This window comes from Megachile rotundata, chromosome 10, assembly GCF_050947335.1.
Source record: "Megachile rotundata isolate GNS110a chromosome 10, iyMegRotu1, whole genome shotgun sequence".
In the NCBI taxonomy this organism is placed as follows: domain Eukaryota; kingdom Metazoa; phylum Arthropoda; class Insecta; order Hymenoptera; family Megachilidae; genus Megachile; species Megachile rotundata.
In genome coordinates, this window is record NC_134992.1 from 2866814 (window position 1) to 2894426 (window position 27613).

Here is a 27613-nt window from a genome sequence, read left to right on the forward strand (position 1 = left end):
ACAATTTTTCAGTTTCTTTATAGAAGTGTATCATATATAAAAATAATTCCAAATCGATATATCGTAAGATAGTGAGATCTGTTAGGTGACTAACTAACTTATGAATTTATACCTAAAAGATCTCACTACCTTACACCATATTCTTGTATATCTCATATTTGTAACATACTCTCCATTTACTCTTCCTCATAAACTTTTTTTTCTTAACCAAAATATTCTAATATTTAATAGCATAAATACTTAATAAATATAATCTTTAATTCCAAAAGAGTGATTGAAAATTTAGTCCATTTAGTGTATTAAACTTCAAATTACAAACATTTTTTATATTAAATAGTATTATTAGTCGAAATATGTAGATTAAAATCGTAATCATATAATAAAATCAAATAGTAATATTTTATAGGATAAAGGAACATCCTAGATAGATTGTGAAATTGGATTATACACAAATCAAAGTAATGATCGCAACTGGAGTCTACAGCACTACAATAGTTTTTCCAAGCCGTTTAACTAATTAATTTTTAAACACATTTCCTCAAAAATTATGTTTTCAACTTAATTTTATTATTCCTGATTTTCATTTTAGTTTAAGTTAAAGTAATTTACCTAAGTTGATCTGTACCACGAATTATAAATCACCATAAATTATCTTATATTTTTGCTATATGATGTGTATTATTGACTTATAAATGAAGAGAGATTTCTTCGTAAAAATCAACTATCATGAAACACATTCATTTGTGTCTTCAAACAATTTCAAGCTGGAAATGTGTCACGTAAGGCGCCCTGCACATTACTCTTTAATAGCAAGAAATGCTTTAAATTAACAATTTTGGAATTGTTGGATTGGGAAAAGTGCTCCCGTCTAATTTCCAGCACGGCCACCTGATTTAACGCCACTCGATTTATAGAGCTATAGTTTACGTGCAAGTTTCAACTACAGTGGCTGATACGCAGAAGCGTATTATCTATGAATGTGGCAAAGTATCAACCGATACATTAAACAATGTAGGCCAGCCCTTCATTGGTTTTACCAAAATGATGTGTTGCAAATGATCGTTATGTTGGAACATAAACATAAATAAACACTATATAAACATAATAAATATAAATAGGCACTAATATTAGTACGAATTTTCGAATTACAGTAAATATTCGATATGTGCACCATTCTCGGGTCTGAACTGGTGCAGATATCGTACAGTTCCTACATTTCGAGCGAAGGAGACTGAACGTAAACAAACAGTGACCTACCAGAAGGACACTCCTAAGGCAAGAATAAAACTTTTTTATTTTTGATTTTTTTTTTTTTAAACTTTTTCCATCATATTTGTAACATTTTTCTCATTAAAATGAGACCAAACACGACGTACTTCGAGCCATATTTACTTGTAATTTCAAATGTTACGCGTACATCGATGACTTTACTCTAATAAGATATTGCAAGTAAATATAACTCGAATTACGTCGTGTTTGGTCTCATTTTAATCAGAAAAATGTAAAGAATCTATTGGTAAAAGTTGGTTCTCGAAAAAATCAAAAATAAAAAAGTTTTATATTTGCATATGTATTGCTTCACGGATATACCCGACCCCGGATCATGTTACATTTCTCGGCAATCAAGCTTCTTGGCGTCTGAAGGGGTCTTCCCCCCAGTGGTTGGGATAACTTTGGTGCACATATCGTACAGATCATTTGTGCACATATCGAATATTTACTGTATTTAAATTGAAATATCTCCTAAATTACTAGCTTTTTGACATACATAGGTCAATATTTTTTTATAAAAAATGTCTAGCTGCATTTTTAAATTTATACAGAAGTACCTGATTTCATTAAAAAGAAAACAAAGTTTACCTTTATGTTGCTGCGTACGCTGAACGTTTTTCTATTCTGGAGTTGGTAGTATGGTCGTAGCCCAAGACTTCTGCGAAGGAAGAGTTTAGTTTAGCTTTCCCACCAATTGAGATCTTCTTACTTGGTATCACATGGTTGTCACAAAAATTTTCTGGCAACTCAGGACCACCACGAGAGAGATTCATCTCACGAAACTTCGCGTTGATCTGTTCCCACCTTTTCCATCACCACTCTTTTCCCGACTATTTTCCGGTATAGAAAGAGTTGCGGAGAAGACGTGTTGAGCCCAGTTAATTCTTAAACGTCTAGTTAAAAGAAACCTCTTTACGAGTTCTTACCGAGTTACTAACATCAAGTCTAGAGGAATCTTTGGAGGAGATCGGGTTAGAGTCCCTGTCGAGTCTATTAATCGTACAGTACGTAAATCTGCTGTTAGGAATTATTTCGGTTTTCCTTGTGTCTCCGTTTGCCTCGGTTTTTCGGTAAACTGGAAAAAATAAGTTTCTTTCTCTGTTGGAATCGAAACTAATTAAAGTCAACTTAGAGTATTCTTTAAACTCTTGTAAATTAGAGTCAATCTTTAATCGACAAGTACATTTAACACTTGTTAAAGTCTTAGTCGCTCGAGGTATACCGTCAAAATCTAGTTACGGGACCTATTACTAACATTTCCTGTGACACTAGGCGTTAGCCATACATCGGTTAATTCACATATCACTTCCTGGAGTATTCGGCGTTAGCCATACGGCGGCTAGTTTTCACATCTAAAATCCTTTGGTGTTGAGATTAATCAACACACATGAGTTGGCCTAGTAACACTTAACTCCGGCTCGTAACAATATATTCTCGACTTTAAGTACTCTATGAAACATTTTTCGCTACATGCAATAGTAGTAGGAAAATCCAGATGTAAAAATCGGTTGATACACTGTGCATAAGTTATATCAATGAATCGATTGTGGATTATGTTTGCATTCAAAAAAATGAATTGCGTTGTTTTTATTCGAATCATTAATTAAGATTTTTTCCAAAGAAAACGGACTCTAGAAGAAACTATTAATATTTTTATTTGCGACTGTTAATTGTTTGAATAATTGATAATATTTTCACCATTCTAACTACAAAAAGTAGCTTCAACTATAACATTAATTTTATTTCTTAAAAGTTTCGAGATATAAAATAAAAAAAAGCAGCTGAATATATATTGAAGTAAATTTTAATCCTTAAAGTGGATTCAGAGAGTAAATTATGAGTGTGTAATACGTATGTGCTTTCCATATCCCTAAAGTTTTATCATTTTTTTGGGTGTCTGGATTGGAAATCATCCCTTGAAAGCTCTACCGGCGATTGCCTTTGAACCCTTTCCAGAACTCTCAAGTGCTAGACAGGGCTTTATATTCAATTTTCCACTAACTTCTCATGATTGGTGTTAAGGGGAAAAGTAAAATAAAATAAAAGTCTAATCCTTCCACACACTGGCTTTTAATTTGTGGGGAAAAGAACAATTAGTACAATGAATATAACCTCTTGAAATTATTTCGGAATCACGCGCGAAGTTACAAGCTGAACAGTTTGATAAAATTTTCCTTGTGCTACCATTCTGCCAGAGTTAAATAGTTACCCCTAAATAAAGATGGCTAACATATTTTCTTTGAAAAAAAAGATACGTAAAAAATATCGCCAAAATCTTCTAGCTGAGGAAAAGTCAAGAAGAATATAGAAATATAAAAGTAAGTATTTAGGTACACCTACTCCTTGACTTATACTGAAGATATGTTCCTTAGAAAACTGTGTAAATCGAAAATAAACTAAAATGTGAATAATTCAATCATTTATTTCAACGTAAAATAAAACTAAATATATCTGAAGAAACATAAAAATAACGGTCTATTCATAAAATGATGAACATGTAAAGTTACATGTATGTAATACATTTTACATACAGGGTGTCCCACAATTAGTGTAGGACCCGAAAAGGGGTTGTAGGTCGGGCGATTCTGAACAACTTTTTTCTTTGCCAAAATATTGGTTGAGGCTCCATTTTCGAGTTATTAGCAAAAAACACTGACCAATGAGAGCGTGCATAGACCGGGCGCGCGAAAGCGCGAGCGACAGCTTTGAATATGACGGCCGATCGTCGTCGTGAACAAATGTTCGATACCGTCGGTATAACGTCGGTATATCGTCGGTATAACAGGAAGCTATTAGGTGAAAGTTAAATCGAATAATGAATTAAGAAGTTAAGAATAATATTAAGTTCTTCGTAATTCATGAATGGGAGATAAACCAATTAGTTGTTGTTTACCCAGACCAAGTATCTTGTATTTATTTTACGCCTTCAAAAAGGAAAAAGAATAAATTCACGAAAATTCATTCTGTCTTTCGTACCTTCCCTACGAAATGGGATAAAATTGGAATAAAATACCTAATGCAGTACCTCATTGAAGTGAAATAAATCTATTGCTGCGTACGTTTAATTTTAAAAATACGGAAACAACTTAAATAAAACTTACCCATTGATTCCTGAAAAAACTAGCTTCGATAAAAAATATTTGTGTCACCGGGTAGATCCACCGATCAGAGCATCAACAGCTGATATCCTGGCAGGGTCAATGAATTCTCAATTTCTTTCACTGTCTCTTTCTAATAATTGCACAACATAAGCACGACCGGTAAACGGACTATATATTCTCATTATAAGGTATCCGAATTGAGGAATCGATATTATATTGTATTTTATTAGAAGACATTGTAAGACTGGCCACGGATCGCGGTTTTGTTCTCGATCGCGACGCATACGTCGCGAACGGTTGCCATGCAACGATGATCTGTTGAACGACTGCGGCGTCGATCGACAGTCATCGTTTATTGTCGAAAGATACGTGTTGAAATAAAATGTATCGTTGTTTTTAATCAAAAATTCTATTTTCTTGCTTTCAAGATAATATAGTTTAAATTATTTATGAATATTCGTTTATGTGTTTTCATTCGTCGTATTTATGTGTTGAACTCACAGTGAAAATTAGTGAAAATTAGTGAAAAATGACAAAAAAAAGTGATAATGAAAAGTAATAATGAAAGATGACAGTGATAGGTGACAGTGAAGTTTCTTGAGAGTTTTTTCAGAGTTTCTATTATTTATGAGAACAGTAAGGATCGGTGGATCGACCCAGTGATAGAGATGCATTTTTATTGTGATTATTTGCGGTTTAACTTGTGAACATTTAAATTTGTTAATTATTCAATTCACATTTTCGTCATTACAATATCTAACGAAAATAATTTTCCATATTTTATCTATTATTTCTTTGTGATAACGAATAAACGTATTGAATAAATTCGATTTATTTTGATTACGTGAGTAGAGACTAATTTTGTTATTTCTTATTCATGAATGAATGGTAATTCAACAATAATCCAGATTTTTTTATTCATTATTCAATGTAACTTTCATCTAACAGCTTTCTATTATACCGACGTTATTCCGACGTTATACCGACGTTATACCGACAGTATCGATACATTTGTTCACGACGATCGGCCGTCATATTCGAAGCTGTCGCTCACGCTGTCGCGCGACCGGTCTATACGTGCTCTCATTGGTCAGTGTTTTTCATTAATAATTCAAAAAATAAGCTTTAACCAGCACTTTGGCAAAGGAAAAAGTTGTTCAGAATCATTTCAACTACCACCCCCTAAAATTATGCCCACCAGTAGCCGAACACCCTGTATAATCTTCTATTGCTCCCCTATATGCGTACTAATTGTCAATTTTTTAGCGACCATTTGGGTAATTGTCTATTCTTAGCCTGTATTCAAATCTAATGACTTTGTCAATCCTTAAAGATGAATGGTTTCCGCGAACAGAGAATGTGTATACAGTTCAGTTTTAATCTTTAGGAAACAGCATCAGAAACAATGGAGAGCTTCAAATTGCTTTTGATGAAAAAAATCGTCGTCGGCAGACATTTTATTCTGTTTTTGTCTCAGAAGAGCATTAAAGCGGAAACGTCCAATACTCAAAAGAACGTAAATATAAAATCGTGGGAAGAGTTGAGTCGGATTCGAAAATAGGCTTACAGGGAAGCACTTACAATTTGAAAATATATTAAAAAATATATTGTAAATTAAACTATAGAAGTTTCCGAATTTTTTGAACATACGTTGTATGCTTCTTCCAATCGTGTTATTGTGATTAGCATTCTCTGCAACATAAATGTCATAAATCGCGGAACTTGAAGGCAATTTTGATATTTATAGCTTTCATAACATCCAAGAGGTGATTAGTGGCGAACTACTAGTCACTGTTAGTAATTAAAAAGTTAAACCTTCCAGATCCATGTTACGATAAAGTTATTTCACATTAGTTAGATTAGAGAAATTAATTTTTTTACTAATTTTATTTTATTTTAACCTTTTGGATAAATATAAATGGGATTGCATATGATCCAAGAATAGTATTGTGGGGACATACTCGTACGGTAATGATTATTAATTTTTGTAGAGTTTTTGAATATTTTTGATTATAGAAAATATTTGTGGAGTACTAAAATTACAAACCTTGCTTAAATCTATTGACGGTGTGAGAAGAATATTCGTTTCTCAAAATGGGATTTCGAGAGTTGAGAATTTTTACAGTTTTGAATTTTGCATTTTTTTAAATTTGAGAATTTAAAACTTTAGAATTTTAGGATTTAAGACTTTGGAACTTTTGGTAATTCGGGGCTTTGAAACTTTGAAATTTTGGTACTTTAAAATTTTCGAATTTTGGGGTTACGAATATATAAAATTTTGAAACTTTGGAGCTTTAATATGTATTAATTTTGTCGTTATAGGGCCTTCATATTACCGAATGTTGAAAATTTGAAACTTTAGTACTTCAGAATATTGGAATTTTGGAAATTCGGTGTTTTTAAATTTTTAAATTATGAGTCTTTGGAACTTGGCGACCTTCATATTTTGAAAATTAAAAAATTGGACATTTTATAACTTTAGAAAATACCGTATTACAAGAGTATAGGTCGTGAAAAATTACCATTTCCGAAATTTGGTTATAGTCAATAAAAACATGAGAAGATGAGAGATAATAAAAATATATATAAACATGCTCTCATTAAAAATGATAAATCACAGATTACCAAATAATAACAAACATATAAATTAAGAAGATATATTTGTAGAAATTGTAATAAAATTTTACATAAAATGGAATTCTTTTAAACTAATTCTAATACTTTTTATAGTTTTATGAAATATTTCTAACAAATTTGTGAATCAGTAGCGTTCCGAAGAAGATCGGAACCATAGATCTATGCATACGCAGTAATACATTAATGCTAGAACATCTTTTTAAAGTTCTTATACTTATATTTTTACATGCTCATTCATTACAGGTAGAGGAGATGAGAGCAAAATTAGGAATGTTATTTTTTGCATGTTTTGTTCAGCATAGTAAAATAAATATTAATAAAAACAGTAAAAAATTGAAACGAAATCATGCCTTCATAGTTTGATCTTTATATCATATATTATATATATTTTTCCATTATATGTTAATGATTAGAAATTTCAATAAAAGTCAATATTGCACGAGGAATAAGTTTTGGCATTTATAAGAGTACAGAATTGAATATTACATTGTGATTTTAAATGATTTGACTGTTTAATGTATTATTTTAAAACTACTTATTTACATAATTTACATGGAGTAAGAAGACAGCAGTCAAATAGTGAACTTTTGATTTTCCTATGATAATTTATTTGTTTTATAATTAATGTATTTTGAAGTTATCAGAATTATTGTAATTTAACAAAACTATATTAAACGATCAAATGGTTGAGTTTGATTATAAGATAATTTAATCATATATAAATCCTTCTTTAAAAGACTGGTTATAAGTAATAAAACCATGTTACAAAAAAGGTACAAACTTTTATACCGGTGCTGACAAATTGGATTGTTCAAATATAAATTATTTGTTAAATTAACATAATTAACTTATTCCAGTATGATCTTATTAAACGATCAAATAAGACGGCAAAAATTCGTACAAATTAACTTTTCATTATATACGTATAATATACAATAGAATTATTTTTTCATTATATATAAATAAAAACTAATAGTAAAACAATTTTTTATGTACATAATTGCACGTAAAATTCTTGTAGCAAGACGTTAATTACCTTCTGTAAGAATTAAAATAGTTATAATCATTTTTCAGAAAAGCAATTAATTTTTAGGACACTTAGACTGTCCATCGTACTCCATACTCCTCTAATTATAACAATATTCTGTTTTATTTGTAAATAATTGACGAAATCATCAAATAATAATAATAAACTCTCGACAGTTTGCTTCAACCGTTTTTTTATTTAAGGCCATTCCTTCTCGTTTGATTCTTGACACACCCAGGGTTTGGCTATAATCCTCTTGACACGAAGGTACGCAGAAAATTTTCTATAATCTCCACGACTAATTTCTTTTTTTTATGTTGATATATTTAAGCCTTTGTTATTTTCAGATATATCGGGTGTACTGGTTGTAAAAGGAATAACGGCTTTTTGTCCATTTCGTATGCTTTAACAGTCTTGTCGCATATTTCAAGTTTAAAACTGGATAAAACTTTGATCATCGCTATTTTTGATTGAATTTTGGCAAATCTTGCACCTAAAAAACGATTCATTAAATTTATTTTAAAATTCATCAAATTCTTTATTTTTAAGTAAGTGACATCTTACCGATGCAATTTCTAGGCCCGTCTCCGAATGGCATAAATAACATTGGATGTCGGTTCTTTTCATTTTCATTAAGGAATCTATTGGGATCAAATACGTCTGGTTCTGGAAAAATATCCGGATCGCGCTGGATAGCATAAACAGGCAAAGCTACAAGTTGACCCTTTGGAATGGTGACTTTTGTATTTGAAAACGTGTAATTGTCGGTCGCTTTTCTACTTAACCATAATACCACTGGATATTTTCGTAAGGTTTCTGTAACAAAAAAATTTGCAAATGATTTATAGGTGTAGGCACAATTACAGTATACTGCATATTCAACATCTAATAAGTCACCATCTTTATAATTAAGTTACACTATTGTAAACATAAAAATGAGCACGATTTAAATTAATTTTCCGTAAAATTGATGTGTGCTTATACAATTCGTATTATATCAAATGTCACAATTTTTATTTTTATAATTTATATAAATTGTATAAATTTATTTTATTATTGAATATTCACCATAAATATTAAAATATTCAGTAATAGCAGGTCTATAGTTTAATAAAGGTTTCATCACTGTTTTCAATTTGTCAGCTCTACGGTACAATTAAAAAGCAAACACTGTTGTAATTAATATTTATAATTGATATTAATGATATATAAATAAAATTAGAAAAATCGAAATAGTTAAAACGTGTCACATTTTCTCATTTGTTACTTGGGCATTTTTATTGTTCTTAAAATTTGATGGTAGCACAATTAGCAAAACTTAAAATGAATAGGACATTAACAAAATGGCCAAGATAAGAATCTGATAATGTGATATATCCCAATCTCTTTATTTTTCTTCTTTCAAAAACAAATTTTATTATTATATTTTTATGCATGTAGCGGCACATGGTTCGCAGCGTTGGTAGTGTGGCGGTTTCACTCCCACGCTCATCGCCACTAGACGGCGCATAGAATCAAGACGTAGACTTTCTCGCTAGTACTCCAAGAGCCTTCCTATTCATATATATAGTTCCTGTCCATCCCTTCCTTATATCCCCGCGTCTAAGGCAAGGGCCTGCTAGAACGCCTTACTTTTTTAATAAGTCCACTAGCAGGCTCCGGACGAAACGTTCTCCCTCTCCTTTACTTTTCCTAGCCTCCCTACCATAGCTAGCTCGAACCGCCAAAATGCATTTCTTCACAATGACAACTGGATTTTAATTGTACGACAAACTTAACGAATTATAAATAGTTTGTTAAACATATGTTATTGTTGTGTACTTTGCATAGAAAGTTCAAAAAATTAATATGTCACGAGTAATTTTTAATTGAAGGGCGGAAGATTTTATACAAAAATTGGACATGCTTCAAGAATTGCCGATTTTCGCCTTATCATAATCTAGTACTATGTGCACGCGAAACTTTAAATCGTCAGTATGTATTGTATAAATATAGTATTATTCCACCTTAAAAAACCTTTGGGGACTCACTTTATCGTTTCCCCACTTGATCCAATTTCCTGCATATCACACTTACGAGTCTAAGAAAATTAATCTGAAAATATATTGCAACGTTTTGAAAAAATTAATAATAATTTATTTACGCGCTGACTAAATAAAAAAGGAAAAGTTCTATTAAAATTCTATTATTATAAATGTCTATTATACAGGGTTTGTCCAATAAGTATCCGGATTGATGTCCTAAAATGAAGTGCGTTGAAGATATACGTACATTGAGTTAATAATCTTCAAAGTATGCCCCTCCTGCATCAATACACCGTTGCCAGAGGGTTTTCCATTGTTTATACGCTTCCTGGAAGTCGGCAAGCGTAAGACTGTTCAGGCACTCCGTCGAAGCCGCTTGAACCGCCTCAATCGTCCCGAAACGATGTCCTTTATTAAGGCTTCTTTTAATGCGAGGGAACAGAAAAAAATCAGAGGGTGCCATATCTGGACGTAGGGTGGTTGGGGTAGTGTTGTGATGTTATGCTTCGTCAGTATCTGTCTCACAATTAACGACGTGTGACTTGGCGCGTTCGTGATGGAGCATCCAGGAATTCGCGATCTCCCTTCGTACGCGGCGTACTTTAAGTCTCAAACATTCGAGCACTTCTGCGTAAAATTGGCCATTCACTGTTTGTCCAGCAGGCACAAACTCCTTGTGGATAACACCTTTTGCGTCAAAGAAGACAATAAGCATCGATTTTATCCTTGACTTGCTCATGCGAGCCTTTTTCGGTCGAGGAGAGCCGCTTGTGTGCCACTCAGCACTTTGCATTTTTGACTCCGGATCGTATTCAAAAATCCATGTTTCGTCACCGGTAATCACTCTGTCTAAAAGATTTGAATCCCTCTCCAAACATTCTAAAAGTTCACGAGAAATCGTCACACGGCGTTCTTTCTGTTCCTCTGTTAAAACCTTCGGAACCAATTTAGCGCACACTTTTCGCATTTGCAAATCCTCGGTGACGATAGAATGAATAGTGGATTTCGTTAAATTTAATTCCTGTGCAATTAAACAAATGCTTAAACGGCGATCGGAATTCAAAATTTCCCGCACTTTGTCGACATTCGTATCGGATTGGGACGACGACGGTCGTCCAACGCGTTGCTCGTCTTCAACGTCTTCACGGCCATCTTTGAAATTTTTGTGCCACTCAAAAACACTCGTTCTGGACATGGAATCATCCTTGTAGGCCTGACGAATCATATTAAATGTCTCCGTAGCAGATTTATTTAGCTTAACGCAAAATTTAATCGCTCAACGCTGCTCGATGTTTCGTTGCATTTTGATTCTCGACGCGAACGTTAAATACGCTTCCACTTCAAGCACGATATAAACGAAACAAATGGTGGAAAACAAATGAACCTAGATTTTTATTATACATAACAACTTTCCGCATCGATCTAGCTAATAGAGATTGCTCCCTGACCTACCAAACTAGCAGAAAAAAATCAGTCCGGATACTTATTGGACAAACCCTGTATATGTGTTACAGCTTTGAAGAAAACAGCTTTCATAAAACAACTTTGCTTTTATCGGTATTCAAGTCACAATGCGAAAAAGGTATTTTTAAATCGTAACAAATAAATTATCTAAAAATGACTATGTATGAAATACAAAATACTGTTCGTTCGATTGTATTTCGTTCAAGGTCGTCTTATTAAATCATAGTTACCGTTCAATATTAGTATTTTTAAGCATTTGAGTTCATTTATGATGGTGCTATCGCTAATGACATGATTTTTCATATTCTATATTACAGTTTTTCTAGTAAAAACAAAGAAAATCCTTTGGAAATGAAAAGGGTTTGTTACGTTCCGAACAGGAACATTTTTCAAAATTTCCTTTGTAGTTTTGACCGGCCGGATGTGTATCGATAATGCGTATTGCATTCTGGGAACACCCTGATCGAACGCAGTAACGGTCTTTTATGTTATTATTATAGATAGACTATCTTTTGGCGACTAAACTAAGATTGTTAATATAACACATTCCTTCCTTGAAATCAACGTGGTCCCACAGCCAAAATCTTAGATCATTTTATTTCTCCGAACCGCCGAATATAAACGGAAGTCACACTCGTGTGGTCCGATAACGCCAAGCGTTCTGGAAAGTTCCTCAAGTGCCCACGACGCAATATAAAATTGTAATAGAAATTGTCTTTGTAACACTACAATATTATATAAATTGCCCATAGTATTTCATTATACCGTTATTGTAAATACGCACACGTCAATCAGTCGTACAATAGTCACAGTACCGAGCGCAATTTGACTTTAATAATTGTAAACCGAAATAGATAATGTTTCATTCTAAATTTTTATAATGTGTACAGATTAACATTTTATATTGTATTGGTTATGCATGTAAAATTATTTAATAGCTAATTAACAATCCATAGCTCAAGAGTAAAGGAAAGAACTATATAGAAAGAGAGAAAGATAAGAGCTGGACAAGGGAGGAACACATGCACCCACCATCACCACCTAATTAACGAATCATGGTCTCTTATGCATTGGCCTCGCAGCCTAATTCGTTAGGCGCATATCAATGCAACATAAACAATTTCGGACTAGGCCCACTCTGGTCTTCTCCGAGAGGTACAAGTTGCGACACTCTTCGGTGTATAATTGCGAGGTGCGTGTCGAGGGTCCGTGAAGTGGTTTAGAGACGAGTTTGTTCTTGAATTTGTTAAAGTGCAAAATTCAGACAAAGACTCTATTTTCACGTAAAGCTTTCGCGTTAAATAATCATATTAATAATCACGTTAAATTTTAATTCAATATATGATTTTATTTTTCGATTCAATTATATTCAATTTTATTCTTTTTAGTTTTTAAGGTATAATTTTATTTTATAGTTTATTTGAATTTCACAATTGGTCAGTTCAAAATTCTCATTGGTGGTGCGCTTACATGTGTGTGTGTTCTTCCTCCAGGAACCAGACGCAGTTGGTATTTCACATTTTACAAAAGGGAGTTGTTAATTCTAAATTCATTCAAGTACACATATTTCGGTGAGTTGTTTCCTTTATTCTTCCAGCTATTTATGAATTTTTCGGCAAGTAAATCCAATAGTTAATTATTTAACTTTGGGATTTCGCTCACTGGATTATAATTTTATTTTGTATTTAAGTAATTGTTTCTCCTTCAAATCTTTGAATTGCGCGTCTCGGATATTCACAATATTTTTGTTCAGTTCATTGTAATTCACATTATATTATATACGCTACCATTCTAACCATTTCATATTTTACAAAATATAATCTTTTGTATATTTTAATTGTTTTGAATTACATTTCTTTAATTGCCTCCGTCATTTCCTCTAAACATTGCGATCTTGTGAAAGGGCCCGTATGGGACTAGCGTATCTCCGGATCCACAAAAACATTAAGTCCCGTTAACAATTAATTTTGTTAGGGCAAACAAATCTTCGAGGCTTTATACGCGCGCTTCCCGCACGTAACAGTTAACATTTCAAATTAGTCCAGATTCTCCGACGATAGTTCTATTGTAACATAATAATAAGTAAATCCAAATTTTGTAAATAGTAAATAACACTTTTAACCCCCATTCAATAAAATAACTTTATCTTGATCGGTTTTATTTAAACCATAACTCGCTAGAATATTTGTAAGTTAAATCCAATAGATACATTACGTTATTGAGTTACAAATCGCTATTTATTAAGCGCAAAAGGAACATTACCTTGGAGGACTCCATCCAATAATTTCATTTCCTTTATATTTTCGTAGGTGATTTCTCCGTTACCACGTTGCAGAATATCCTTAATTTCTGATCTAAGAGCATCTTGGATTGATTGATTTAGTGCAAGTTCATATAAAGCGTTAGTGACGGTTACCGAGGACGTTTCAAAACCAGCAGCGAAGAAGATGAAGGCTTGTGCAGCCAAGAAAATGTCGTTCAAATCTATACGAACAAATAAAATTGCGTTATAAAGAGAACATGGAACATTACATCACACTTAGGAGTCTGTATAATAGTAGCTAATAAATAAATTAACATTGCAACATATTTAACATCGATTAAAATTTGAATTACTGATCATTCATTCTTGAGAGTCTGTCATCGAAGTTGAATTGCATTTAAGTTTACTAGAATGGAACGAAATTTAAGACTTGAATGAATGGAAGATGAAAAATTAGTTTTAAAAATAATCGGAAGAAAGATTTATAAGATATATTATGTAATACTATAAGCAAAACAGTAGTATGTTAATATTTTAACTAATAGCAATACACGACTTGTGTGATATAAGTTTTAATGAGTTACAAACATGAGTTTTTAAATATTTTCAAAATGAAAAAACAGGTTATCAATGATCACGTACTATAAATAATAGAATTTGGAAACCAACTATTATAAAATTTGGACAATTATATGGATTTTGAATTATAATTTCGAATTTAGTGGTGATAAATTCAGGTAATACGTTCGAAGTAATTCTATCATATCTTTTTAAAAGAAACAAGGAGATGAGATAAAATAAATGAATTATGCTTACCTTCAAGTTTAGCTTTTTCCGGGTTTTGTTTTAGCTCGACCAAAGTATCAATAAAATCATGTCGACGGAAATTATTCTTTATTCTGTAATCTATACTCTCTTTGGTGATTCTCGTGAAGAATTCAACGATTTCATGATCGACAATGTATTTTCCGAAGAGCTTAAAAATGAATGGATAATCCCGCAATCTATCCCTAAGGTAAGTTTTGATAGTTGGTTGAAAGACTTGTCTGCCCATTTTACGAAATTCACTGTCTTCTGCGGCTAATGCGTTCGCTTCTATTCCGAACGCGCAGGAACCGATCACATCGGTCGTGAATTTTGCAGAAATCTCACGACAATCGATGTATTCTACCCCATTTCCGAGCGTCGTATCCAGGTACTTCTCAAAGTGTTTACCGCATTCTAACATTAAATGGAACATCTCCTTTAATTTCCCCGAAGTGAAAATAGGAGAAAAGTGAGCTCTTAACGGTTTCCATCTTTTTCCTTCCAACCTGAACAAATGCTCCGATAATGGTTCGACCTGTAAAATAAGATTGATATATTCAAACAAAGGCGAGAAACGTCCACAATTTTTAGTAGGGATAGGTTTGGATTGAATTTTTAAATGTGGATCCTCGAAACTCCATTTGGAAACTCAAATCCGAAGCTTTATAAAGTTTCAAGAGGTCATTATTTTAGAAGAGGTTCTATTTTACAAACTAATGTCTACAACATTTTTCAAACTTATATACAATCCCTGGTCCTCGAATTAAAACCACTACAAATTTTCAGTATTTTCCACATTTTCCGTAAAATTGAAAGGCCGGTTCAAATTGTAATTGTGTCATTTATAATGATAATTATTTGCTTTTATCCTTTGTTTTTATATCTTCATTATTTTCACAAATATCTGTAATTCTTGCTTTCAACACAGATATTGTGGTGCTTTGAGAGTTATAAATTGGTCTCTTGAGTAGGCTCCATTAACCAAAGACCTCACGCGGTTTCGATGCTCTTAATCGCTCATCATCCACACAATTTGATTACTATCACGATAGTAATAAGTCGATTGCTATGTATGCGTATATCACTGTCAATATATTTAGTAATAACTTGCGTGATCTAACAAGGAAAGGCACGCAGGTGTTCCCTTCCGATTCTGATGAAACTTCGTAGGTTTGTTAAGCAGGCAAAAATAAGGGACACGTATTTTTTTTTCGGCTGAGACGCGGGTTTAAGGCGTGAAACGAGCCCTTAAAATTTCGACCCCTTTTGGCTATTTCGAAAACCATACGAGATACATTAAAACTTCTAATAGAAAAGTTGTATGGTTTCTTGCGTATAATAACAGGATGTTAACGAATTTTGCAAAATACAATTTGTTTATAACAAAAAAATTTTTCATAACTTTATTTTATAATTTATTCAAATTTGTATAATGACAAAAAGTGTAGAGAATTTTATTACAAAACCATTGGTATATATATATACGATATTGCCTCCTACAATTCCTCAGATTTTTATCATAAAGGTTCGCGCGCGCACCCGCTGACGCTCCACACTATATTAAATCGGATGAAGTCGGACGATATTACACTATCAGTCAACATTATTTATAAGCATAAATGGGAAACAATTACATTTGCGTTATACATAACTGCTAATTTTATTAAATTTGTATTACAAAACATTTATTGTTAAAGTACATAGGTATTCTATGTATATGTTAATTTATAGGTAACGAATAGTTTGAATAAGTTAGGGAACATAATCGTGGCAATAATGGTATTCTTCGAAAAAATGTTTCAAACACAACGGTTTCCGACATTAAGTATATGTATGTAATAATTGCTACGTCACCGCATATGTATATAGCATAGTAGTTCATTATGTGATGCATACCAAAATTCTACTGTATTTGGGAAATGCGGGGGTCTTGACGATATGTATCCACTTTTATATCATAAAATGAAATTTTCAAATCACGGTGAAAAAAACTGATTATGAACAAGTTATTGTAGTTTTAGAATGCTATCTCGTGTGTGGAGATTAATGTTATATTGCAATATAACAACTATGTCCGAAAAGCGACGAACAAAATTTTTCCATATGCGAAATCCGTCCACGTATAATGGTTGTAAATATTTTGTAGTTCCAGTTAGAATCATAAATAACATTATTTCTTTACTTATCGGAATAGCTTCGTCGATCCTACGACAACAATGCGCGCTCCAAGAATCTAATAATAGAGTTGTTTTGTTGTTTGTATTTGGAGAATAAACTTCTATTAACCAGGTTTTAAAATTTTCTTTTGTAAGTTTTCCGGATGTCGATGCCATAACAAAAATATTCATCCCCTTGAATATGGTCTGCTGTAATCGAGGTTCAAATACTCCATGGTATAAAGTAGATACATATCGTCAAGACCATCTCATTTTCAAAATCCCATACTTTGCTATGCATCACATAATGAACCACTATGCCACATATGTAGTGACGCAGCAATTATTTCATATACTTAATGTCGGAAACCGTTGTGTTTGAAACATTTTTTCGAAGAATACCATTATTGTCACGATTATGTTCCCTAACTTATTCAAACTACTCATTATCTAATAAAATTAACATATAGAATACCTCTCTACTTTGACGATAAATGTTAATTACAACGCTAATGTAATTGTTTCTCATTTATACTTATAAATAATGTTGACTGACAGTGTAATATCGTCCGACTTCATCCGATTTAATATAGTGTGGAGCGTCAGCGGGTGCGCGCGCGAACCTTTATGATAAAAATCTGAGGAATTGTAGGAGGCAATATCGTATATATATATACCAATGGTTTTGTAATAAAATTCTCTACACTTTTTGTCATTATACAAATTTGAATAAATTGTAAAATAAAGTTATGAAAAATTTTTTTGTTATAAACAAATTGTATTTTGCAAAATTCGTTAACATCCTGTTATTATACGCAAGAAACCATACAACTTTTCTATTAGAAGTTTTAATGTATCTCGTATGGTTTTCGAAATAGCCAAAAGGGGTCGAAATTTTAAGGGCTCGTTTCACCCCTTAAACCCACGTCTCAGCCGATAAAAAAAAATACGTGTCCCTTATTTTTGCCTGCTTAATAAACCTACGAAGTTTCATCAAAATCGGAGGGGGACACTTGCGTGCCTTTCCTTGTAAGACAATTTTCCATATATGACATAATGTTGTAGCCATAAAAGTGAAATTTTCATACGTGGTTCTAATTCGATGACCAGGGACTGTACATTACATTCACTCACTCTGCAGTTCTATGATCATGACCAAGTTGTAACGTCCCTCGTACTAGACTCAGGTATTTACAGTGCCTACGAAGCAAAGAGCGGCTTTTGCCTATTAAGCGACTCGTTTTACTATAACTAATTCTAAAAGAATGTGGGACCGCGGTGGCGTGTGGTTAAAGAGTGAAATCTACAGGTTAATACCTTTCATTAATTAGGTTTATTCAAGTAAAGATGAGAAAGAGAGTTATAAATAACAATTTTTTTAGCAAATATAAAAATGTATGTATGATTGAATTTTATAAGCAAGATGGAGTATATCGCAAATCGCAAGACGGTAGTTAACTATTTCAGTTACGCGGTTTTATAATAACGTACGCAACGCAAGAAAATAACGCAATTTTATAATGGATCTAGATCTTAACAAAACTGACAGAACAATATTTGGTTAATTACAAAAAATTTAAAATTTGTATTGGACGTGGAACAGTTACTCCTTGTTTGACTCTAAACTAATTAGTTTCATGGCCCTTTTTGTCGGAGCACAAATCGGCACCCAAAACCTGATCGCTTAATTGGGAAGCCTGCGTTAGCTGGCTACTAGAACTACCCAACGATCGAGTATCCAAATGGCTGATACCCGCTGTCCAGTCAAGACTAAGAATCTTGTAGGCCCTTACCAGTTAAAACTACTCCAGTTCGTTGCTTCCTAAGAGATCTGGCATGTACTACTTCAAAGATTGTTCTGCCCTCGCAGCCTCTGCTGCACGCCCTTTTATACCCAGAGAATCATGGGTTTTCCCGCTCAAAAAGTATTATTATTTTATTACGCTTTATTTAGTAGCAAATATATATTAGTTCGATTAATAAAAATATGCTTTGATTTATTATTAATTAGTTTTTTACAAGTTTTTCTGTTAAATCAGAGTTTTAATGATTTTTAGATACGCAAATTATGTGTTTCATTAGAGGAAATAATTAATTACAAACAATACATAAAATAATAACTAAAAATATAATGCAATTTATAATGGGTTAATAATTAATAATGTATATAATATAAATATTTTAAAGGATAATTTATAATAACTTGGTTTCGAAGTATATCTGTCGTCTCTTTCTAATTAACGCGCGCGCCATCGATCGGTGATCTACTCTAACAATGTTGCACGCGTGATCTACCCCATACTATTACCGCGCGAATTTTTATTGTGCAGTCGGTAATTTGTGGTCGGTAATAGAATAAAAAAAAGATTTACGGATTAGAATGTTCCTTTATTTATCGACAGGGTTGATTTGATGTTCCCGGGGACGTTACAAAGTATTAATATGTTCATATCATCAAAAACAGAAATTAATTCATAAGTTGTATTAAGATAAGAAGTTGTATTCAGGTAATGCAACTTAGAAAAGTTGTATTAAATAAGCGCGATTTTTCCAAATTTCTAAATTTCCAAGTTTTAATTTCTCAATTTTCGCATAATTGAATTTCTAAATGTTCAAGTTTTCGTATTGAAAAATTTGAAAACTTTTAAAATGAATTATCAAAATAATATTATTTCAAAATTTGAAATGCATATTTCTCGTAGCAATATAAGTGTATTCATTGATACTGGTCTTTGATCTACCGTACACTTTAATAACGTAAAAATTAATGTTGACTTTTTCGTCAGATTTCGTAAAATCTATCAGTGGTTCTGACTACAAGTTTAAATAAATATTGACAAAAGGGGAGAGGGCCCCAATGTCCTTGATCTTGACATATGTTGTCGAAGTCGTCGTCCTGAGTAACTTTTCCTTCTAACTTAATCGAGGTTCGTTGTTTATTACGAAGTTATTAGCAAAATATATTAAACTAAACTCACCTGACTCACCCTAGCATGTTTTACAATTCATGGTATTTATTTTCTAACATTTATTTTTTAATTATGTTATAAAACGTGTTAAGTCAGGTTAGGTTAGAACAGAATGCAGGATTTGGGATTTAGAGTGATTGAAATCTGCAGGGTGTCTCACAACTAATGTAACTCCCGAAAGGGGGTTATAGCTATGGAGATGTTTAACTTCTCCTTTCTTTGCAAAAGTGGGGTTTGAGACTTTGCTTTTGAATTATTAACGAAACACATCAACCAATTGCGCGCAATCAGGATCGATAAAACCATCGAGTTATAAGGACATAATAATTTTATTGGAACAGTATTATTTTTAAACAGTGGGTAAGTCTGATTTAAACTGGCTTACTCCTTATTCGCAAAAAATGAAGAACTTAACATTATTCTTAATTTATTTATTTATTATGTGATCTACCTTTGGCGTAATATGATATTAAAGTGCTTGTTCACAATCACGGTAGCCATCGCTCTCGCTTCCATGTTCTTTGGTAATAATTCAAAAACGAAGCTTTAAACCTCATTCACAAAAGAAGAAGTTATTGAGAATCACCGCAACCCCTTTCTGGTAATTATACTAGTTGTGAAACACCATGTACTCCTTGGTAGGCGTGATTTCAAATACAAAGCCACTGCCAAAATCGCCAAATCTTTCGTTATCGGATTACGTATAAATTTTGAGTATACTTCCGAAGAGCTTTGGTGGCCGATCGATATGCATTTTGGATAAACGAAGGGCAGGAGCGAGGAAACTTCAAATATCAAGCAATTCCCACATCAGCCTATTGGTTTCAGACATATTAGTGATAAACTTTCAGCATAACATATAGAATTCTGCTTATACAGACATAACTAACACAACCATCTCCGTTATAGTAATGACCGTAACAGGTAGTTGTGCTCTCGACCTGATTATCTATACGGTGTCTCATATGTATAAACCACATTAGTTTGCAGGCTGTGAATATGATTTTCATTTCTGGTAGATATAATAAGCTATCGAAATATTTTTAAACAATATTGTTACAAGTACAGATAATTGCACTTAAGAGTGTAGACCTATAACGCAGTCAAAAGCATAGCTATCTTCTGTTTCGTGTACTGTTGCATGTATTTGTGAATATATTTGTGAATATAAAATATGATTCTAGTGGATGTCCGCAGATGTTGAATCACAGTGTGACTAGTTTAGGTTAGGTGTTCTTCGTAGAGGGAATGCATGCTCGCGTTAATGCTCAGTGATTATTGTTTTGAAACATTGAAATTATTTTATCTTGCTTAACAAAAATGTTAAATATAATACTAATATAAAGGTCAATGCAACGGTGAAATTTTTAATGGGACTCCCGATACATACTCTAAGCCGAGACCCCCCACTGTGTCATCGGTTGTTCACCTCTTGACCACGATAGTTACTTCAGTGGAGATGGTTGTGTTCGGTATGTCTGTTTGCAGAATTCTATTTACTGTGCTGAAGATTTTCATTAATATTTCCCAAACTAATACACTGTTATGGACACCGCTTGATATTTGGGTTTTCTGTCCTCTCTAGTTCTCCAAAGGAAATCAGCCCCTCCTTTGGGACACTTCGGAACTACATCTCAAATCTTTTGTCGTTAATAACTTTTTAATAAGCAATGAATGATAATTAAGTTATAAGGAAAAGTTACTCAAGCACATGCCCTCAATAATATATGTATGTCAAAGTCAAAGTCATCGTTATTTGTCCTTTCTTGTCAACGTTTACATAAGTTTGTATCATTGTAACTGATCATTAACATCTTTGAATAAACAAAGTTTCATCTTGCGTTGTGAAACGTACTACGCGTGATCACCTTGTTAGTATACATGCAGCGTTAGTGAAATTAAGGTCACCCGTCTACAATGTGTCATGTCATGGGCACATATTTTTCTGTAATGAGACCGTGGGTGTTATAGGAGTAAGTGATCTCCATTTTCATTCTAAAATTAACACACCAATCAAAATGACCGATTCACAAATTCTTTCTTTTAAATTACAAAATTTGTTTAGACGCTTTTCTTGAAATCTCGATTAATTTTTATTTAGTTGAAGAATCAATTTATGTCACGTCGTTTGTTTAATTATATTTTTAGTTTATCTCTTATTTTAAATTAAGTGCCCATCACACATCGCATCGGTAGGTTTAGTGTTAACAAGATAGATCACTTGCAGTAGTGGTTATGTCTCTTTTTAAAAGGTAGGATGATAAGGCGGAAAAACACTTTATATTACTTTACTTACGACTACGATTTGTGTCAACTCGCGTCGCGAAAATCAATTCTTAACTGCGCAGTTAAAGTCATCGATTAATACACTGTTTCTTGAAGCGTGACTGACGCATAATACGAGAATTTTACACTGTCTAAGAATAGTATTATGACTATAATAGTACATGTATGTAAATAATGAAATCCTTCTGTTACTTAAAACGAAGTATACGTTTGTAAGTATTAAATATGTTGATTTGTTTATGAATGTGTTTGGTATGAAGAAAATGAAAATTAATATGTATATAAACAGGCCTAAATTAATACTTTGATTGCCAAATATGGGTGACATCAAAATTTTTAAACAATTCACTTACATAATAGGAAATACTCGTATTAAACACTTGTTTTATGAATAATAATAAAATACTGTGAAAATGTTTAGTAAGATCTGTTAAAAATAAAAATGCTATCTAACGAAATTTGGGGAAAGGAAGCCAGGAGGGCTATAGTCTTGTGCTCTATTTGGTGATGGTCTTTTAATTAAATTTGGTAAAAATGTCGAAAAGGGGACCCGGACCTAATATCCTTGAACTTGACCAATGAAGGGTCTCAACTGTTACTAATTATTTATTTAAAATTTTTAATTTAAATATTTTAAATATACAAGAAGTGCATATTTAAAAAAGAATATTGAATTTAAATTCTAACTCATATAAAAAGAATTAAAAATGTATAATTATTGAATCATAATTATTCTTTTTGTCTTGGAATGAAACATGCAAAATTGTCGATTCTTAAAAAGTTATGGAAAATCTGCATAAGATATTTTGATGATAATGTGTCAATACATTTTCTTACTTTAAAGCATGCAAAATTGTTTTAAATTATTTTAATAATGAATTTATTATTGTATATAACATGTCTATTATTACATATTTATATTGTACTGGCTATTGTACATTTGTTAAAGTTTATCCATAAAAACACTATTCTATGTAGCAGCGATTTACTACTTTAAATGATACATTTTCGTTCATATATTATATGTTTCGTTTCGTTTTGAAAATATTAGACGAATTGGACAAACCGTACTTTGTGCTTGTCTTTCAATATTCAAAATAACTATTATATTTTCTAAACTGTTGTGCTAACAACTTTATTATAAACAACGAGAGATAGCGAAAACGTTTTATATGTTACTCAAAGACATGACCTTGACAGCATTTTCCAACATCACGATCATTGAAGCTCAGTTTTCTTTTATGCATTTTTATAAACGATCATTCATGCATTTTTATAACTTATTAGTCCGAAATACAATAAAATGTATAAATGATAAATATACATTTAGAGTGTATAGTGTATAAATATACATATATTATTTATAGTACCTCGAAATTGTTGTATACTTAATATTTGCTAAAGGTTATGATAATATTTTGATTTCTTACGAATAACGAATAGACACCGTTAACGGTATTTTCGCTTTTCACACGCAACATTCAGTTTACAGGAAACGGTAATACTCGTATCTCAATTTAGTTTGAAGTGGTTAATTTGTGTGGTATATGTTATTACATACTCAGTTACAATTACATACATGTTGCATCTAATAAACACGGCAAGGCATTTAAAATTTTTAATCTAAAATTTTATTTTATTTTTAAATTGTAAATTTAATATTTCAACAGATGGAATTTTAAAGATTTGGTACATTGGGACTGTGGAACTTCGGAATTTAGAATTTTAAAGCCATGGAATTTTGAAAATTTGACACCTCTGAACTTTGAGACTTTAAGATTTTGTGATTTTGGAAACTTGATACTTTGGGACTTTGAAACTTTATAAAATATCCTTGGAAAATTTGATGACAGAAAATTTCTATGCTACGCCATTGTCGTTGGCACCTTAAGCATTTTAGTTAATAGTTCATTTAACCCTGCGCACAATATATTAGGAAACTACTGTAATACGTATACGTATTTTACGAATTACATATTTTATATGAAATTTCAGATAAATTTAATGTGAAAAATTAGAAAACCATAGCTACATTATGTTATGCTTACTGATAAAGCATCAATACGTAACATTCTTTCTAAATAGTTTTTCTGTAATTATTTGTATGAAGCATCATTATACCAGGAAGTTGGGGTTGTATTACATATATAAACATTGCATTATAAATATGGTCACACATAAATAAATATATAAACAAATACTATAGTCTAAATAACTCGCGGTGAAAACATTTGATTGTCATTATCAAACTATGTTAGATACATAATTGCATAATGTAATCTAAAAGTAAATAAAGTATTGCGATTAAACTAATGTAAGAATTCAATCTGATAATAAAAACTGTCTGTCTGTAATAGCGTTTGATAAATTGTAATATTTGTTCAATTGTATGATTTGCAATAAATAATTTTTGTAGATATTTGTGTTCAATTTCTTAAAAAAAAGTTGCAGATGTTCAACCTTGGAAATGATTTAGATTTTGACATTTGCAATTATTTAGTCTGTTTTATCATAGAATAATTCTGCAGACTCTTGCAAACAAAGTAATATAAATTGTTATTACATTGTAAACAGTTTAATGGTAGAATAAAATTAACATCAAGCCTGCCTAATTTGTATACACGAGAAAATACTTAGTCATTGATTAGAATCTACTTTTCCAGATTAAACTGTTTAGTAGAAATGTTTCAACTTCTTATCTAAATATTTTTTTACTTATTTCAGCAAAGCGACGTTAGGTTCTTTCATCGGTAGATATGTTATATCTTCTTTGATTATGATGCCAGTTACTATCATTATGTTATTTTTTTATTTAAAACAATAAAAGTGATATTTCCATTTTAATTCTCGAATTATATGTAATGCAAATGATTTTCTTTAAGAGCAACTATTTTATATTTTAACATAACAAAAATGTGAATAATAATGGTGACCAATTATAACTGAATTATTCTAATTGTTATATTTTCTAAAAAAACAATACGCTAAATTAATATTCCTTTTCACACAGTTAAAAGAATCTTACCTAAAAAAATTAGAATTTCATTTATGTTAATTCTGAAAAATATCTATTTAAATGGGTACTTTTTTATTTTCAGTATGTGTTGCAATACAAAACAGTATTAATTGCCAAGTAAAGGTTATTTAATGTTACTTATATCCTAAGTAAACTGTGAGTTCAAAGAAAGTAGTTCATTTAATATACATTTTTATAATCCATAAAAATATTTATAATTAATAAACTAAACAATTTTAACACTTCTGGGAAGTTTCACATAGATGGACTTTAGTGCCGCCATTTTATTTTTGCAAATGTAAAAAATATTTTTATTTTAAAAACTCGGCTAGATTACTATTACAAATTTTCCAATAATTATATCAACTTAAAATGTGTTTAGTTCAGAAATTGTAGAGGTCTCTGTAGTTTTTAAAGAAGTCAAGATTTAAATTAATTTTCCATTAAAAAATGTGGTCCAAACATACCTGTATGTCAGGATCTTGCATTCTATCTGCGAACTTTGAAAAATCTTTGATAAGAACATCTTTCATTAATTCTGGATCTTTAACGAGTAAAATTGGGATGTGACCACTAAACATTCCTATTAATGGTTCATCCCTGAACTCGTAATAAGCTTTAACGAAACTATCGTTGACTGATATTTTTCCAAGAAACACATCCTTGAAGTTGCCCAAAAAGGGAATTGGTTTCGGTCCTTTTACACCTCGTTTTTTCCAAAATTCCAACTTGGATTTGGAATAATAGTACAGCAGAAATAATATTGCTGCCAACAACCCAAGAGTTTCAAACATTAACGAAGACATCTTCGCGAATTTCAATACAACTTTAGCACTCAGTTAAACGAAACACTGTGTAAATGTAAATTCGACTGTCCTCGAACACGGTTAGAACTACGAAACGACTATGTTGTTCTTAATACGCTGCTCTGTTCTGTTGTGTCCCACAACTTCATTCGATCTACATAGAAGTTTTCACGTAGGCGCCTTTCTTATACCATCTGCTGAGTTAGCAGGATGACTGGCAACTCTCGATAATCGAACATCTATTCAGTGTCATAACTTATCTGAACGACTTTCACACAGAATTGTAATTGTAGGCATAACTTGTCTATTTATATAAATTGAAGACGGTTTAGGGTTCGAACTTCCGATGTGTCATCGTTATATCGGTTTGATATGTTTAGTAAGATAAATATCTGTCGTTAAATTTTCCATTCTGGAGAGACTGTTTTACCGGTTTACGGATGTTTCGTATTGAAGGCCACGCAAAGATCATGTTACATTGCCTATTGAGTTTGTCTTGTTCATATTTGAATTGGATTAAATATTCCGTACATAGCAGATTTGTACGTCATCATTGAAGAACAGTACCATTAAAGAATTGTGAAACTAATAAAAAAATTTTCAAACGATACAATGTCTAATTCTGAAATTAGCAAACTAATCAAATGATCGTTTTATAAGTTTCTTATTTTAACATTTTGAGTACCACGTCCACCATTTTGGAGAAACATGAATTATTACGTAGGTACATCGTTTATTTTATTAAAGAACATTTTGTATTATATGTTATAAATAATATTGTTAGATATGCAAGGATTTGCGTAATCAAAAAGAGTTAAGTATCATAAAAATTGTTTACTAGATTACTTGAAAACAAAATTATTAATTGAAAGGATTTCATAGTACTAAATGGTGGCACTCAATATTTTATGTCAGAAAATTTGTTAATGTGAGTTTCTTAAAATCTTTGTTGCTTTTTATCAAGATAAAGATTTAATAAGTATATTGATTAACGTTTTGTTGTTTGTTTATTTATTTTACAATTCCATTTTATTTTCATAGTAAGTACATATGTATAAATTATACGACGATGGGTTTAATATTAAATCGTTAATTCAACATACAACAATATACCGAGTTACTTTAATAAAATAATTTGACGCAATAAATCTCTTTACATCCGATCTTTACTACAGTTAAATTGTTTATAGGAGGAGCAGATCAACTTAGTATACAATTTCTTAATTTTAAAAGTGCACTGATGTGTACATTGGATTGCAAAATTAAATTTTACTGTGTCTTGCGATATAATATCGCACGACATCATTTTTTAGCATCTATTCCATGTTCTTTAAGGAAAAAATTATTTAGTTTATTTTTCACTAATATCTTTGCTATTATAATATATTACTATATTATATTACATTATATTAAATTATTTACTATTATTATTTACTATTATATGTTATATTACATTAAATGTATTAGTTTCACTTACAATTAGTAATTTTTTAAATATTTATGACTGTAAATTTTTCATTTTTAATATTTTTACGAATTAAGTATGCTGTCGATCAGGGTTCGATACTTTCGGAATGAAAAATTTTGTTTGTTAACTTTTCTTATATATTATATTTATTGTATTATAATGCCATTATTTATTATTCACATATGCGATATAATTTAATTTAATATAATATTATTTGTTATAAAGTATTATTATATTTTAATGTGTTACTATTGTTAGTACAGTACGATTTGTTTAATATAATACTATTTGTTATAGTATATCTCTACATTTGCATA

General features: G+C 31.5%; 1 protein-coding gene and 1 long non-coding RNA gene across 3 annotated transcripts; one reads left to right on the forward strand and one right to left on the reverse strand.

The window, feature by feature from the left end:
- Nucleotides 1-7016: 7016 nt before the first annotated feature.
- LOC100883632 (putative cytochrome P450 6a14) lies at nt 7017-26068 on the reverse strand. The gene is made up of 5 exons (XM_076536082.1): nt 25490-26068; nt 14605-15130; nt 13788-14009; nt 8602-8853; nt 7017-8530 (listed from the first exon to the last, which is right to left on the reverse strand). Exons 1-5 carry the CDS (start codon nt 25826-25828, stop codon nt 8364-8366), a joined length of 1506 nt encoding a protein of 501 aa, XP_076392197.1. The 5' UTR covers nt 25829-26068; the 3' UTR covers nt 7017-8363.
- Nucleotides 20940-24609, forward strand: LOC143265222 (uncharacterized). Of its 2 annotated transcripts, XR_013039507.1 has the most exons (4): nt 20940-20991; nt 21067-21192; nt 21306-23606; nt 23677-24609. It is a non-coding gene; the product is annotated as an uncharacterized LOC143265222 (long non-coding RNA). The 2 variants fall into 2 exon arrangements; XR_013039506.1 differs by having other exon boundaries at nt 20946-21192.
- Nucleotides 26069-27613: the final 1545 nt, after the last annotated feature.